At 43.8% G+C, this 17,808-nt stretch overlaps 1 protein-coding gene across 2 annotated transcripts in view; it reads left to right on the top strand.

The window, feature by feature from the left end:
• Positions 1 to 16,560, top strand: part of CBFA2T2 (CBFA2/RUNX1 partner transcriptional co-repressor 2) — a 147,974-nt gene extending 131,414 nt beyond the window's left edge. The window contains exons 9-11 of one of the 2 annotated variants that reach the window (XM_055304073.1): positions 4,884 to 4,952; positions 7,531 to 7,718; positions 11,651 to 16,560. In XM_055304073.1, coding sequence (XP_055160048.1) covers positions 4,884 to 4,952; positions 7,531 to 7,718; positions 11,651 to 11,950 — 557 coding nt within the window. In that variant the 3' untranslated portion in view covers positions 11,951 to 16,560. Of the gene's footprint in view, positions 1 to 4,883; positions 4,953 to 7,527; positions 7,719 to 11,650 lie in introns of both variants that reach the window. The other variant, XM_055304064.1, reaches the window with a different exon arrangement.
• The last annotated feature ends 1,248 nt before the right edge of the window (positions 16,561 to 17,808 follow it).

Raw genomic sequence — 17,808 nt, 5'->3', positions numbered from 1 at the left:
ATCGAGTCCTACATCAGGCTCCCTGCTCCACAGGAAACCTGCTTCTTCCTCTCCCTCTGGCTGCCCTGCGTGTGTGTGTACTTCCCCCCCGCCCCCAATCAAATAAATAAAATCTGTTAAAAAAGAAAAAAAAGATTCAGGGCAGCCCCTGTGGCCCAGTGGTTTAGCCACCTGCCTTCGGCCCACGGCATTATCCTGGAGACCCGGGATCGAGTCCCACATCGGGCTCCCTGCATGGAGCCTGCTTCTCCCTCTGCCAGTGTCTGTGCCTCTCTCTCTCTCATATGAATGAATAAATAAAATCTTAAAAAAAAAAAAAAGATTCATAGAATCTGAACCACATGACTCAACTGGGATTAGTATTTACATTCAATACTGTAAATATTGACTACCGGTATAACAGAATTTGAATATCTCTGGAGGAACAGAAGGGGAATAAATTGTGAATGTGTCTGTGGTAGAGTGAGAGTGGAGGTTAAAAGAGAATGAAATGGCTGGTTAGGGATCCCTGGGTGGCGCAGCGGTTTGGCGCCTGCCTTTGGCCCAGGGCGCGATCCTGGAGCCCCGGGATTGAATCCCACATCAGGCTCCCTGCATGGAGCCTGCTTCTCCCTCTGCCTGTGTCTCTGCCTCTCTCTCTGTGTGACTATCATAAATAAATAAAAATTTAAAAAAAATGAAATGGCTGGTTAGCCAGTAATGGCCACAGTTGAAATAATCAGCATGTAGCAATACCTAAAGAAAGACACTTTAACAGTGTTACAATAGAAAATATGTAAGACCAACAGAGAGGTGGTGCTCCTAGTATGGTTTGGAAGACCTTACTCACTAATGCTGGATTCTAAGTCACGCACATTCTTTCAGTAGTTTAATTCTAGGTGCCCATGACATCACAAAAAAAAAAAAAAGTGGATACTTTTGGAAAATTGCTGATACCCTGGCCCCATGTCAAGATTCTGATTTAATTGGACTAAGATGGGACCTGTGATTTTTCAAACATCTTGCATTTTTGTCTTCGGATGTATTCTTAGCTATAAAATTAATATGTTTTGAATATAGGTATTTTTATTCATTTGATCTTGGTTTTTGTTTTCTCTCCCACCTCTTACCCCAATTGGTTTTTGATGGATAAGATAGCTAATATTTATGGAATCAAATCCATCACTTCCTTTTATACTTTGTTCCTTGACCTTCATCCTCATCCAATATACAACCGATTTCATCTATATTACATTCAAATCCGTATATTTGGGTATTAGCAATCTAATTTAAAACTTACTACCATCAAATAACGAATACCCACCCATCCTTTAGATGCTGAAATAATCACTAATACTCCATTTTGTTGAATACTTCAGCCTGTTTTCTTCATTGATCTTTCTGACCGTATTAGTATTCAAATTTAATAATCATAGTTTATCTGGATTCTTATTGTGTTCTAGCCAGTGCTAAAGTTTCACATGTGTTTTCTTTTTTTTTTTTTTTTTTAAAGCTTTTATTTATTCATGAGAGACAGAGAAAGAAAGAGTCAGAGACACACACAGAGGGGGAAGCAGGCTCCATGCATGGAGCCTGATGTGGGACTTGATCCTGGGACTCCAGGATCACGCGCTGGGCCGAAGGCAGGCGCTAAACCACTGACCACCCAGGGATCCCCCTCACATGTGCTTTCAAAGCTGTCTGTTGAGATATAGGAATAGCTATTACATTCTTTGACAGACAACAACACTGAGGCTTAAATAAGTTAAAAAGTTGGCCAAAACAGTCATATTACTAGTACGTATTATAAGTATAGCATTCTAGAACCAGTACACACTCATAGCTGATCCACTGTATTTTCTTGAGTTTTTTTTTTTAATATTTTATTTATTCATGAGAAACACAGAGAGAGAGAGAAAGAGACAGAGACACAGGCAGAGGGAGAAGCAGGCTCCATGCAGGGAGCCTGACGTGGGGCTCGATCCCGGGTTTCCAGGATCAGGCCTTGGGCTGAAGGTGGTGCTAAACCGCTGAACCACTCGGGCTGCCCTTTCTTGAGTATTTTAATTTGGTTATTCTCTCAGTTTTTTAAATGGGTTACATTGTAAAAAGGGCAAACATTGGGATACCTGGGTGGGTGGCTCGGTGGTTGAGCATCTGCCCCCAGCTCAGGGCATGGTCCCGGAGTCCCAGGATGGAGTCCTGCATTGTACTCCCCTTGAGGAGCCTGCTTCTCCCTCAGCCTGTGTCTCTGCGTCTCTCTGTGTCTCTCATGAATGAATAAATAAAATCTTTAAAAAAAAAAAAAAAACAAAGAAAGGCAAGTATTACAGAAACCTACAAATTGTGAAAAACCTGCCACCACCCGCTGTTTCTCTCCTGCTCCCATAGACTCATTTATTAAGAAATTTGTTTGCTCTTACAGAATTTTCTATATATATACTAAAGAACATTTTCCCCAATTTTTTATCGTGAAGTTTTTCAAACACATAAAAATGTTTTGAATAAGACAGTTAGAGCACTCATGTGCCCTGTATCTGGTTTCACTTGTTTTTCACATTTTGCCATATTTTCTTTACCTCATTATAGATGAGTAGGTAGATGTAGGTTCAGTCTCCCCCAACCATCATGACACTCATCCTTAAATGTTTTGTTCTATTTCTCCTAAGAACTTAGCATTCTCTTAAATAGCCAAAATACCATTGTGATTTATTTACATTATCTGTCTTGCCTTTGATTACAGTAGCCTCTGAGACTCAGCTTTTCTTAGTGAACCAGTTGAAAATCCTGATTTTTGTTCCTTTCTGGGTTTAGAAGTACAGTTATTCTGATTTATGGAAATGCCATGTTAAATGTATGTAGTTTCCAGCTATGTTTTGAGTAAGCTGAGAAGTTCCTTTCAGGTTAAATTTCTCACCTTTTACATCTGTCAGATAAATAAAATCTTAGGAACTGGGCACATACAATGAATATGACCAAGGCATATTGATAACAGAAATGAAGTAGCTTTTCCCTTGGTTGATCAGGACTTACCTCACATCCCCACAAGTAAACAAATGTTTCTTCTGTCATTTAATAACCTGTGGTAGCTTGTCTACACACTCAATCCTTTTTTCTCACTGGTTTTCCTTACTTAAGATTCCATTGAGGGGATCCCTGGGTTGCTCAGTGGTTTGGCGCCTGCCTTTGGCCTGGGGCACAATCCTGGAGTCCCAGAGTCGAGTCCCATGTCGGGCTCCCTGCATGGAGCCTGCTTCTCCCTCTGCCTGTGTCTCTGCCTCTCTCTCTCTCTCTCTCTCTCTCTCATAAATAAATAAACAAATAAATAAATCTTTTTAAAAAAAGATTCTATTGAATTTGATCCATTGCCTTCTTTAGCTTGTATCACTTTGATTCTTCTGATCCTAGATTTTTTCCCCAATTTTTATTTCATGAGTCTCATCCTTGAGTTTCTAGGTGTTTGACAAATGGCTACATGGATCAGGAATCTCACCCGTGTTAAATAGAGCCCTTCTGTTTTCCATAGTAGCGCTTCCTAGAGAGCCCAGTGTCGCAAAAAGTATTAGTTCTGTCAATATTTTAAACTTATCGGGTCTCTTCTTGGGATGATGAAAATGCTTGAGAATTAGATAGTGGGGATGGTTGTACAACATTGTGAGTGTACTAAATGGTGCCTCATTATCCCCTCCTAGCTATCTGGGGAATACAGCAGTAGGTTTTTTGTGCCGATAGCTCCTGGAATGGGAGGGATTCCGTCCCTGTCCCAGACCAGTTTACACCCAGTTGTGAAGCATTCTCAGGAGGAGTAACCATTTTATAAACCTCCCTTGGCAAACATTTCATGCCAGGCTACCCTCCCCTGCCGTACTGTTTCCCTGATTCCTTTTTGCACCATGGGTTGGTGAGTATTCAGAGCATAAAATCTGTTTTTCAGCTTAGCCTCAGTAAAGCATAAGGAAATTTGAAAGTCTGCTGGAATTGACTCATTTAAAAAAAAAAAGCTTAATGGGCCCTCTTCTTATAAAATATTATATCTTAAAATCACAATAAACATGTCTGTGTGTGTGTGTGTGTGTGTGTGTGTACACAACCCCTACCAGTGGGGTTACCACTGGGGTGCCTCTTTGGGATACATTTGAAATGCACTATTCTATATCAGAGTATTTTCTTTACTACTTGCTTTTTATTTGTTTATAAGCATTTTAAGAAACTTTAAAGGCAACCTCTTTAAATCACATGTAAAGGGGATCCCTGCATGGCTCAGCGGTTTACCACCTGCCTTCGGCCCAGGCATGATCCTGGAGTCAAGTCCCACATTGGGCTCCCTGCGTGGGGCGTGCTTCTCCCTCTGCCTGTGTCTCTGCCTCTCTCTCTCTTCTCTCTCTCTGTGTGTCTCTCATAAATAAGTAAAATTTTTAAAAAATAAATAAATAAATCACCTGTAAAAATTCAAAGTTACCCTTCCCCACCCCTAATTCAGAGTTACCAAGAAACAAAAGCCATATTCTCTGACATGTCTACAGAGCAGTTAAGAGAGATCTATGCACGATGGGAATTGTTATATTGGATAGGGATATACATGCATATATTTGTATAAGTATCTATCTGTACTTATGTTTACATTTTAGGAAGTATCTTAAAAATACATCCACGGTTATAGGAAAAACAATAAGGACATATAGATAAAATAAGAAAGTGAAGATCACTTTTAATCTCACTACTTTGAATTGAAATACCGTTACTATTTGAGGCATATGTGTGTGTTTTAAAACTACACATTTAGTGTACTTTTTTGTAATCTGATTTTATTCCTTGTCAGAATTTTTTATAAAAAATTTTTCATAAAAATGAAACATGTTGGTTATAGATCATGTCTAACCCTGTGCTGTTTATCCTTTCTGTAGATTCACAGCGAGAATTCAGCAGTAGGCCAGGAACAGGATATGTACCTGTGGAGTTTTGGAAAAAAACTGGTACGTATCTGTCTGCTTCTAGGTCACACATACTCACTAATTTGTGCGAGTATGGAACACATGTTTGGGGGAAAGGTGGTTGTCTCCTTATTTTCTCTTCAGAAGTCTCAGCTCCTGCCACTCCACTTCGAGCTTTCACTTACATCCGGATTTCCTCTCACATTACTCTGCAGGTCAAGAATTTAGAATGACTTCAGACTGTCCATTGAAGCTCCTTGCATGCCCTTCTGCTGGGTCACCCCAAGGCATTAAGTAACCAACTTTTCCTTCTGTATTTATAGCCTTATTTCTGAGCATATAGCTCAGTTCATTTTTGCCTGTTGGCTTCACTTGAATCTACACACACTGTGTTCGCACATTACCTGATACATTCTGGTCTTGCAACAGCCCTCCACTCTTTCTTTCACCTTCGTTATCTCCATCTTTGTCAAGACTGTTCTTGGTGGACCTCATTTTCTAGGAGGCTAAAAGAAAAGTGGGTCTGCCTATTGTGGTAAGACACTGGGTGAAACTAACCTCATGTCCCTGTTGCTGCCCTTGTCCAGACATGAGCTTTCTTTTTCTTCTACACTCCCTTTTCCAGGACCATTTTTTTGTAGTCCAGTACAGTTCTTGGTTTTCTTCCTAAGATAAAATTTACTTTTACAAAAGTTAATACTTGTCCTTCATAGAGACTCTTTCAGGACCATCAAGACCATTATAAACAAATGAACTAAAGATGTGAACACATTGTGAGAAATACAAATAAACATTACTGCAAAATGTTTGTTCCAACTGTCAAGAAAGTACAAGATAAAGTCCCCCAGAGTCTTTATTGACATATTTGTTGACCTGTTTTTAGAGGATCTTGTTAACGACACTAAATGATTCATTAGAGTTTTACATATGAAATTATTACATGTTACCAGCCTTGAGTATGTGCAAATTTTTTTTTTTTTAAGATCTTATTTCTAAGTACCCAACATGGGCTTGAACTTGCAGCTTTGAGGTCAAGAATTGACACTTTATTGACTGAGCTAGGCACCCTAGTACATGCAAATTCTTAAAATCATTCCTGTTTCATGCTTTTGAATTCTTCCTTTCAAAAGCATGTGATCCAAACTTAGCCACACAAATTGTTTAAAAAAAAGACAATATGTGTAAAATTAGCATTTTTAGTATATTCTATGTGAATTTACAGTGCAATACCACAGAATGCTATTTTGCCATTAAAAATAGCTTGCACATAGGTGGCTCAGTTGGTTAAATGTCCACATCTTGGTTTCAGCTCAGGTCATGATATCAAGGATTGTAGGATGGAGCCCCACTATGGGCTCTGCCCTCAGCAGAGAGCCTGCTTGAAGATTCCCTCTGTCCTCCCCCCCCCCCCCCGCTTGTACTCTTTCTTTCTCTCCCTCTCTCTCACAAATAAATAAGTCTTTATTTTTCTTTCTTTTTTTTAATTTGGAAAACTACACGGCAACTTGGAAACATCATTGCAGTTGGAAATGGGGAAATACATATTACCAAGAAGTAGACTAAAATTATGGGAAATGAAGGTAGCAATTGTTAAGGTAGAGAGAAAGATTACCATGCACAAGATCTAACTTGTGCATGGTAATAATGATTTCCTATTTGGGAGGTACATTTGGTTAACTGGTTAAGAGTCAAACTTTAGTGTTAACGGCTGGATTTGAGACTTTCCTTTGCTGTGCTGTCATCTGTGACCAAGTGGGACAATCATAACTTTGGACAGGGCTTTGGAAGCCCAGGTTCCTGGCATGCCTACATTTGTATCTTCAGCTTGCCATTCTCTGCTGAGTTCAGTCTTATATACCCAGCTGCCTCCTGACTGGATGTCCCAGGGGCACTTTGGTCTTCTCACTTGCCTCCGCATGGCATTTTGTTTATTATTTGTTTCATTTCATAGCACTATCACTCTTCAATTTCACCTCTGCCTCTAGACCCTTAGATGCTACTGGCCTCATCTTGCTTCATACCTTCTTCTGTGCCACTTGTTTGTGCCTAAATTCAGTCTCTTCTATCAGGTGGATTTCTACTGCCCCCTGCCTCTCCCAGACTGTCTCTGCCTTCAGTTCTTTCTCCTTGCATAGACCTTTCAGGAATTCATGTTTTCTTTAGAAGAACCAAAGGCCTTAGCATGGGATGCAGGACTTTCCAAAAATTCATTTCCACCTACCATGTCAACCAAGACACATTTTCTTGAATTCTCCCATGCCACTTGTAGAGCTGACCACTTTTCTCCTTGGAACTCTGTCTCCTGTACTGACATACGTCATGCACCCCAGGCCACCTTTGTACTTGATCACAAACAGTTAGGTGAATATGGACTATGTCGTCGTCCTATAGATATCCCCAGTCCTTAGCACAGTGCCCACTTCCATCTACACACCCAACAAATGAGCACATGAACAGATGAGTGAGTATAAGAAAAGTGAACGTGTATGTCATATGTTAAACCCTGTGTATTTTTGGAAAAGTTCTTTTGTTTCAGCTCCATTCCTTCTTGCAAGTGACAGAGAATGGGAGGGAAAACATTTCTCGGCCAGTTGATTTTACTGTCACTTTCTTCTAGAAGAAGCTGTGAATAAGGTGAAAATTCAGGCCATGTCAGAAGTACAGAAAGCTGTTGCTGAGGCAGAGCAAAAAGCCTTCGAAGTGATTGCAACAGAGAGAGCTCGGATGGAGCAAACTATAGCAGACGTCAAACGGCAGGCGGCAGAGGATGCCTTCCTCGTCATAAATGAGCAAGAAGAGTCAACAGAGGTCAGAGTTCTGTTAGCCCTGGGGGCCAGGGCTGGGGTTGGGGCAGCTTCAGTCACCGAGCCCACTGTTTTCTTCTTAAGTGCTAGGCACTAAGACACAACAGTCAGCTCTTGAACTAGATGGTTCTGATTTTTTCTAATACCAGAAGAATTTTGTTTCTTAATGATTCTTATATAAATCAGCTCATTGTATCAGTTTCAATTTTAAAACCTCACCCTGAAGACAAAGTTTGTTGATTATGATGACCACCTTTGACTAGTGGGTTCATCATGTGCCAGAGACCCAGAGTTAAGGGTGTGTGTTGCCTTTTTGAGCCTCACAGTGACTCTGTAAGGTAGGTATTGTTTGTTGGGTTCCAATTTTAAATGAGGAAACTGTGGCTTAAGGAATTAATACTTAGAATAGTAGAATAGAATCCCTCAGTACTGAAACCAGGGTACAGAGGTAAGGAGATACCAGGGCCCTAGAGCATTTGGTCTGCTTATAATGAGGATAGTTATTTTATAGGTTGAAGTGACAGGTCGAGCAGACCTGCCCATCTCTCCAAGACCCAGAACACGGTGATGCTTCTATACAGGACACTCTTGTACCACAATGAGGACAAAACCGAAAAGAAAAAAGCATAGGACAAAAGCATAGTCTTTTGGGATATAATAAAGTTCTTCTGTAACTTTGATTTCAGTCATTTTTCAGCTTTGAGATAAACTTGAAGTCCTGAAACAAGCCTAATTGTGTAAGAGGCAGATCTATCTACCAGTTGAGACCTAAAGAACTAGGGGTTTGTCATGAGAGTGTGTACACAGAAAGAAAGAGAGGCAGAAACGCAGGCAGAGGGAAAAGCAGTCTCCATGCAGGGCGCCCGACGTGGGACTCGATCCCGGGTCCCCAGGATCAGGCCCTGGCCTAAGGTGGCGCTTAACAGCTGAGCCACCCCGGCTGCCCTGTTACTGTCTAATCCTATGTAAATGATCCCCTTCAGTATAGTAGTGCTAGGTGTGGCCATGTGAAGAGGAACATGCCTAAGTATTATGTGGCTATCACAGCGGTTGTGGGAAAATGCCTGTTGCACCCCAACAAGGACACTGAATTGTGAGAAAATACTTCCATTAGCCCTTTTCTTATCCTTTTTTCTTCCTACTTTTTCTTTAGAATGGTTTTTGAGCAGTGACATCTCTGTTATATTTAATTCTGTATCTGTTCATATTTACCTGCTTTTATATCTATGTTTATCTTTAACTGTGTCTGCCTCCAAAAAAGGAGTGGAACATTTTGGCTAAGACCATGAATTCTGGATTTGGACTATGTGGTTTAAAACCCAGCTTACCACTTATAGCATTGTGCTGTGAAGGACCTATAATTTTAAACAGTGTACAAAGTGGCCTACAGGTGAGGCACACACCAGCATCCATGCCAGCAAACTATACCTTTGCTTTTACAAAAGGCCTATGTTAGTACCTATTTTCCCTTGCTTGAAGAAATCTGAAGAGAATTTTCACTTTAATGAGAAAGGGCAAAAGGCAAAAACAGCATTCAGCATTTGTTATGCAGCAAGCTGTTAGAGGCAGTATACACCTTGAACAGCAAGAACAGCCCTGGCAAGCTCCTTCACCTGGAACTCCACTCTCAGCATCCAGCTGCGGGAGCTTTGAACTGGGTCTGTGATCTTTATCTCAATTTATATTATGCATCATTAACAAGATGTGTCCTAAAGAAAAGCCTAAGAGAAATTATTTTTTGGGTCTGGGAACACTCAAAATTTTTCCATATAAATTAATGCTGATAGCTTTTCCACTTTACACCATTTCTGTTTATGAAAAGTTTCATAGGAAGGATTCACTTCCAGATGTCAGGGGAACCTATAGTAGTGGCATAGACTGATGATCTGTGCTTAAGGAAATTCTAGAATCCCCTTGGTGACTTCCCTGGTCAAAACTCAAAAGGTTTATAACCTTCTCCCACTAGCTACAAAGGGACTGCTTGGCCGTATGTGTTGCTGTACCTTTGAGGAATGCTGATCTGAAGGGTGACTATAACAATAATACACTTTTTGCCTTATATCTTGGCAGAAAGCCTTGTGGTTGCGGGAAAAAGACACAGGAAAAGGAAACCTAAAAGAGTCTTTTTTGACACTTTCATTGCTCTGACTGCTCTAGCTGCTCTGACACTAACCATGTTCTTAGATTTCTATGATCTACCTCTGGTGGGGGGTCTGTTTGTCTTCATTTTGTCCCATAAATTATGAAATAATCTATTTTAGATACATAATGGCAGCCAAGGTGAAAGTACTTACTAGTGGTTTGGTACTCACTCTGGCCTAGGGACACCTGGGTGGCTCAGTGGTTGGGCATCTGCCTTCGGCCCAGGGTGTGATCCTGGGATCCTGGGACCAAGTCCTATGTTGGGCTCCCTACATGGAACCTGCTTCTCCCTCTGCCTGTGTCTCTGCCTCTCTGTGTGTCTTTCATGAATAAATAAATACAATCTTTAAAAAAACAAAAAACAAAAAAACAACCCTGTCCTGGTTTGAGATGCTCTTGCAGGCTTAAACAGAGAGGGAGTAGAGGCTCTCTCATTCAGCTGGGGCTGACCATGAGGCTGACACATTGACCTGTGTTTCCACGGTAGCCCCATGGGGGCAGTAACTGGTTTCTTCCCTATAAGTGTTAATGCTCTGCCAAAACATCATTGGGAGTCAGTCTATCAGACTCAAAAGTGTGACATTCTTTGGAGTGTCGTTTGCTTGAGGATCTGTAAATACATCCCAAGAAAGACATCTCTGTTCCCTATTCTGGTCCTGTGGTGTTGGTGCTGGGCAAGTTTGCACAGTCCCTAGAGTAAGTGTCCAGATTACATTTCTTCCCCAAGGGGATTATGGACTGGTCAAACCAGGCCTCAGATTGGCTTCTGCCATTCTAGAGACCCTGTGGTGGGGGTTGGTGGCCAGCTGGTTGGTGCTCAGGTCCTCCCTGAGACCTAAGAAAGCCTGGCCTCTTCCTGGTAGTTTCACCTGCCAATGCCAGAGGCATTTTATCTTCTGAGTGGGTCCTGGGGGCATCAGGTGCAGGCTCATTGGTGGAGTCCTCAGGGGAGCTTCTGGCAGGTGGAGGTATACGCTGGGCAGGTGCTAGAAGTGGCAGCCTTCTCCATGGTGCTGCTCTTCCCTTCTTAGCTAATTGGGAGAAGCGTGATGCTGTCTGTTCAATGACTGTTTTGCTGCTGCTTTCACAGGAGTGCCACTCACAGCTCTACCCAAGTTTCATTGGCTCATAGCTTCTGTCAGAATTCATGCTTTCTCAGTTGATGCTCTCCCTTCCTCAGCCTACCCACCCCCCAGTGCATTTCTGCTAAAGCTCAGCAATAGCTGCCCCTCCCTTGGCAAGTACAAGGAGTAGCAGGAAAATCTCCAGGGCCCTGAGCTCTGAGGTGTGGCAGGGGCTCCTTTAAACAAGCTAGAAGTAGTCCCATGACTCCCAATCCACCTGTGATGAGACACACCCCTGAAAGGAGAATAGGCACAGAGGATGACTACCCACACTCCTGGTCCCCTGGCAGATGACTTTTTTAAAGCATCAGGTGTTGTGGGTGCAAATAATCAAGATTATTCCTCTGTTGAGAGCAGCAAGAGAAAAAAACATCTAAACGCGTGTGCATGTGTGGTGTCAGGAACCCTGGGACAGGGTTTAGTTTGGTCACTGAGGATTAAATGTGAGTCAAAACAGTGAGTAGGTGCCTTCAGCGGGAGGCGAGAACTACCACCTGCCCTTCCCTGGCACTCTTGGCCTTGCTGTCCTGCCAACCCGTGGCAGGCAGTTTGCCTCTTATACCAATGAAATTCAGAGAGGCATGTGTATCTCCCTGCACAGTGCAGATGACAGAGAGTGCTAAGCCTGCCTCACAAGAGCCAAGTAACTAACCCTTGCCTTGTCTTGCAGAACTGCTGGAACTGTGGCCGTAAAGCCAGTGAGACCTGCAGTGGCTGCAATATTGCACGATACTGTGGGTCTTTCTGCCAGCACAAGGACTGGGAGCGGCACCACCGCCTTTGTGGCCAGAACCTGCATGGCCAGAGTCCCCATAGCCAGAGCCGGCCACTGCTTCCTGGAGGGAGGGGCTCTTCAGCCAGGTCCACCGACTGCAGTGTGCCAAGCCCGGCTCTGGATAAGACCTCCGCAACCACCTCACGCTCCTCAACACCCGCCTCTGTGACAGCCATTGACACCAACGGACTCTGAGCCCCAGACTCCCTTCTTCTGATGACCTCACAGCCCCACAAAACATGGCACAGGGGGTCTGGCTGTTTGAACCAGTGCAATTAGATGTTGGGTCATTGGCAAAAAAGTGAAGTGGAGACAGGAAGAGTGCAAGCCCAGCAAACACTGCTCCACAGCCTCTTCAGACACTTGCCCCAGTTTCCTGTCTGTGTTCTTGGGGGAGCCAGTGTGCCGTTCTCTCTGCACATGGGTAGCTGGCCAGAGCTGCCACCTCCCTCCTGGGCTTCCGGGTTTGTTCCTATCGCAGCTGAAATTGGCATGGCTGGCCCCTTTTCAGTGTAGACCACCAGCTCCCATCCCTGCCTCTTAAGGCAGCAGACTGTTAGAGGTGCCCCACTAGGCTGGAGGCAGTTCGCCCCATGCACTGCCTCCTACTACACCATCCTGCAGCAGAGGCCTGGAGACTGACAGCAGGCTGCAGAGGAGATCCCCTCTGCCAGGGTGGCCTCTTTTGCCCCTGAACAGCAACTTTACCTTCATTTCTACCCTTCACAGATGCCGCTGATGAGCCCCGCCAGGACTTTGGGCAGGCAAAAGCAGCACTCAGGACTCTCCTCGACCCAGCTGTACAGACTTGTTAAGATTATCAGAAATCACAGGAAAGAAGTCACCGTTTCACTAAAAGCACCCATAATAATGAAAATACAAATAAAACTTCCTCCAAGCATCACAGATGATTTTGGACAAGATTTTCCAACCTGGCTTGCTACTTTAGTTTGGGACCTGTTTTTTTCTCTTACTTGATTTTGCTTATGCAGAAAATAGTTTCCAGCGCATGGATTGGTCTGCAGGAGAATGAGACTCAATTGTGGATAGTCTGTTCTCTCTGAGCATGTTGGCCAAACTAGTATCGTCAAATCATTGAATGGATGATCTATTGGAAATGCAGAACCTTTTGTCACCGCTTGGCTGTTTGCACAGTCGTCTTGTTCTGTGTCCCTTTTATTTCAGACCACGCATGTCCAGATCACTGTGTGGATTTTCTTCTCGTGGTCTGTGTTTGGCCCCTTTTGATATGATTGTCCCATAGGATGTGATGTGTTGTGGCTAGGACTTGCCTCAGCAGTCAAGACCTGGTCACATCTCAGCAGCCTTCCTGGACCTGAAAGAATTCTTCAAACCTTGTCCATAATACATATTACATCAATTTATTATCAGGCATACAATCTCGGTTTCCCTTATGTTATCTATTTGATAGCTTCCCCTTGAGCTAAGAAATGTTCCATAAAATATGACAGCCATTTTGAGAGAGGCTTACCAATTTTTCTTCCCATCATCAGGGAGTTTTCCAGATCTGTTTACCTGGCTTTCCAAAGTTGACATCACCTATACCCCTTCTACAATGTTAGGAACAACTGCAGCATATATTCTTCCCCACCATTTGTGTTTTGTTTGGAGCCCAATGACCCTGACCTTCTCTCCGTCCACCTCCAAGCCTCCAGCACCCTCTTGACTCAAGCAATCAGTTGGCGTGAGTTGGTTGGCCCTGCTCTGGCTGGCCCATGAAAGCCCAGCTTTAGATGGCTATCTTCTGTGTGCTGGCCAGAGTAAAATAAAAGTTCTCAGTCTCATCAAGGAAAAAGAATCAGTATAGTAGCATTGCCCTCACATACCAGTGTAGCTTTCTGTGAGAACTTTCAAGTCCCTAATTTACTTTACCTAAAGATTGTCTATCTTACAAAGAAACTCAGTGCAAGGCACCTTTAAAATACCTAGATTTCCATTGCATAACGTAAGGCATATCCAGAGAATGAATAACAGAATAATGTTAACTTTATTGTGGAATTCCTTAAACTGCAGCAACTGGTGGTACATCCTGACTTCAACAGAAATGAAATTAGGACCCCAGGCAGGACTTGCCTACATTGCCATTTAGAAGGAAAAAAAAAAAAAAGAGGGGATATCTCATGAGAAGGTGATGGAGCAGAGGAAGAGGTTATCTCGTGGCACCTGTTGGGTCTGACCTCAGTTCGTGGTCATTTCGTTGGCAAGATGAACACCTGGGGAAGTTTTCAGTGGCCACCTGACTAGCCAGGGTAGCCCAGGTTTTTCCTGGTTGGAATTAAGAGCCCAAACCAACAAATACTATTCATCAGACTCCATGTTAATTTCTGTAGCTAAGGTTTCATTTTGTTATACAGGTCCTATCTGACGATTGTGGGCTGTGGTTCTCAACAACAGCTAAGTTTGCAGAGTTATTGTGATGCTGTTCTAGACTGTTTTGTTCATGTGCTGCCCAGAGGCCAGGCTGAAAATCTGGGTAGTACTCTACAGTCTAGTTCAGTTCTCAGACCACTTGCTTTTAATTTTGATCACTTTCACATCTAGGTTGTTAGGATATCTGTTCAAGACTTCCTATTTAGATGTAAAGAATCCCTTTCTTCATCCTTATCTGAAATTTTCCTGCTCTTTGGCACTGTCTTTGGGTGGGGGGAGGGGTTGAAGGGGCCAGGGTGAGTCCAGCTTTCCCACTTGGTTTCTACTGTCTGCTCACCATCCCAGATACAGGTTTGGAGTACAAGTTCAGGCTTCTCACTTCCATGTAATTAGACTCAAATCATCTTTATATAATCAGGCTGCTTAGAGGACCAACGTTGATAGTTACTATTTGGGGGACAAACAAGACTAAGGGGATCAGAGTCGTGGTAAGTGGTGGTACTGAAGGTCATGTCAGGGCAGTTCCAGGCTCTTTGTACTAGTGTGGGAATGTACAGCAAATGCAACACATGCCTGCCCACCAGCAGAGCACATCTGGAGGATGAGGCCAGTGTTCAGCATCAACCACTGAGGGTCACTGATGGATATGAGACTTTGTTGTCCTCTACATGCAAGGAATGATTGCAGAACCCAGAGAAGGCCAAGTGGCCAAACTGGGAGCCATCTTTAAATGTTCTGATTGATGCTTAAGGGCTGGATCTTCATAACCTCAGTCCTCTGGCTCCCTGCCACCTGTATCATGCCTGACTCCATTTGGTGGGGAAAATGGACTTGGGAAGAAGTTGGTTAATTATACCTGCTCAGGAATAGGGAGCCCACCCTAGGAGTTGTGAGCATGAGTGGGACTTCGACTTTGGAGGGTCTCTGCAGCTCCAGGGGTGGGCCTCAAGCAGATGTGCTCAGGCACAGTCATGTGACCCTGAGGTTACAGAGCAAGTGGATCTTGGATAGTGCTGAGTCATACGTATACTAGTGGATCTGAGTCTAGAAGCCAGACACATCTACCTAGCACAGATCGGTGTGGTGTTGACTGCAGCATGGACATCATTTGCTTATCTGGGTCTGTTACTCTACCAGGAGCTCCTCACTTGGTGTCAGCATGAGCATCTTCAGCTTCTAGCCAGAAAATCTACACTTTACTCTGTATGCATTGTTCCAAAGTCAGATTGATCCCAGGGCTGTCACCTGCTTGCAAAGGGTGTAGACCTTGTTCTGGGTAGTTCCAGATGATATTTCAGCAAGTGGAGTTGAAGGTTCAGCAACACTTTGGAATTGTATGGTAGGGAGTTCTTCATAATGACCAGGTAGCCATTTGTCCTGGAAACTATGGAATGGATTATGGATTGAATATATCATTGAAAATAGAATACATTTTCGAAGCTTTTGTCAGAACTGGTGTCAGAACCAGGTCAGTAGACCAAGCCAACTTAGATTTGGGAGTGGGGGACGTTTGGTTTGGTTTGATTTGGGGGGGGGTTGTCTTTTGTTTGGGTTCTTTTTTTTTTTTTTTTTTTTTTTTTTTAGCTCTTTGCAGAGAATTGGGTGGTGGCATGTTTGAACCAAATGTAAGAAAAGCCAGAGGGATCTGGACTGTTTGCCAGCATGGGCCAGTTTGTCCGGGGTGATAGCGGGCTGGGCGAGCTGCTGAATAGGGCCCTTCCAGCTCTGAGTGTCTAGTTCTTAGGAAACCAAAACGTTGACTACCTGCCTCTTTGCCCACGTGTGTTGACATGCTCATTTCCAAAGATGATGGTGCAGGTGACCTTTTCCATCGTGAGCCAGAAGGTTAGGAGGCCTGAGGGTGGACCTTATGTCCCCCTTGCCCTCCACAACCCCAGACATGGCACTTCCCCTGCAGACCCCATCTGGTCAGGCCCACAACTGCCCAGTGTACACTCATTCATGCTTATACCAAATAGGGCATGTGCGGCTGGCAGCTGGCAGAGACAGCCCCATCCTTGCATTGGAGTTGGCGGAGAGAAGCAGCAATAAGCATTAGGTGAATGATTGAAAGTGCTGTTTGGCTCAGCAGTCTTCAGTCCACTTTCACGGCTTTCCAAGTTCCTGATGAGGCTACAAAAGCTCCGTCCATAAAAGAAAGCCAATAATGTAAATAAATAGAAAATTATGCCTCCGAGTGTGGTTTTAAGGGGGGGGTATGATGAATGTGAAAGCACCCACAGGATGCGGTAGTCTGGTTTCTGTGCTTTGTCATTTTACTCAGATAGGAATTTTTGTTACTTAACTCTGTGCATAACTTATTTAATGTACTGTATAAATGAACCAAAACTGTTAAATATGTATTTAGTTTGTTCTACCTAAAAGTAGTCAATAAAAAGGCTATATTCCTTTTCTGACTCGAGCTGGAACGGGACTGGCAGGGAAGGTGGTATACATACCACCATAAGAGGTCCTGTCAGCTAACTTCTGTGTACACTCCGCCTTCTTTTGTGGGGGGGGCCTCCAGCAGTTCTTGCCATGATCTAAAGAGCACCCAGGCTAGTGGAAGGCAGAGGTACTGCTAAGGAGCTAGTTTCAGTTCTAGGCCTCTGGGAAGCCAGTGAGGGGCCCAGGCCCAGTCAGGCTGGCTGCCCATTCTGGGCCTGCAGTCAAGGGCAGCAGCAGCTTACAGACACTCCCGGTTCTTCACTAGTTCTCCTCCCCATTAAGTGATCTTTAAATACAGAAAATAGAACCACAGAAAGAAAAAGCCTCAAGCAGATATAGTGGCCTTGTAGGTACTTTTTTCTAATAGCTCGTATGTATTTCCTTAGAGATTTTTAACATACCTGGACTTGTGAATATTCATTCCTGTTCCTTTACATTGATGTTAAGTCCTATGAGTTAACTGTTGCCTATACATTTATTTCCTTAGTGGTTGTATGATTTAATTGAGGCTATAATTTTCTTAACTCTTCACCTCCTCCCAGGTAATTGGACTGCTTTCAAGTTTTTTGTGTCTAACATACTGAAGTGAACATTTTCCTTCACAGGATTTATTTCTTTGGGTTAATTTTCTGAGGTGGGAGTTCTAGAACTGAACATTTCTTGGATCCCTGGAGCATGCGTTCAAACTGCTTTCCCTGAACACCCACTAGCTTGCGGTGCTTCCCGCAGACCCTGTGTTGTACTTAACAAGGCTCTGAGGTGGTCTAACCAGTTGTGACATGACCCAAATTGGTGCAGACACACCCATGCACACCTGGCCAGTTTCCTAGCCAGTAACCTGAGGACTCACTTCCCAAGGCCCTGGCCCCATCCTCACTCCTGTCACCTGCCCTGGACCTTTTTTTTCCCCCCTAAGATTTCACTTATTTGGAGAAAGAGAGCCTGAGAGGGAAAGGGACAATGGGACTCCATGCTGAGTACGGAGGCAGATGTGGGACTTGATCACACGACCCTGAGACCAACGCATGCGCCCCTGCCCTAGACCTACTTCTAAGCAGCCTTGCCCTAGAGGCTTCTTGGCACCACCAGCTTAACAGGCCCTCAAAATGCAAAGGGAGTGATCTCAGGTTGGGCTGTGGCCACGGCCCCAGAAGGCAAGGTGGAGGCTCTGCTGTATGATCTTTCATGCAGATGGTGCCAACTGCCAGTCTTTT

The sequence above is a fragment of the Nyctereutes procyonoides genome, unplaced genomic scaffold, assembly GCF_905146905.1.
Source record: "Nyctereutes procyonoides isolate TBG_1078 unplaced genomic scaffold, NYPRO_anot_genome, whole genome shotgun sequence".
Lineage (NCBI taxonomy): Eukaryota > Metazoa > Chordata > Mammalia > Carnivora > Canidae > Nyctereutes > Nyctereutes procyonoides.
Note: the sequence above shows the minus strand (reverse complement) of the source record. Positions and strands in the feature narration are given on the sequence as shown.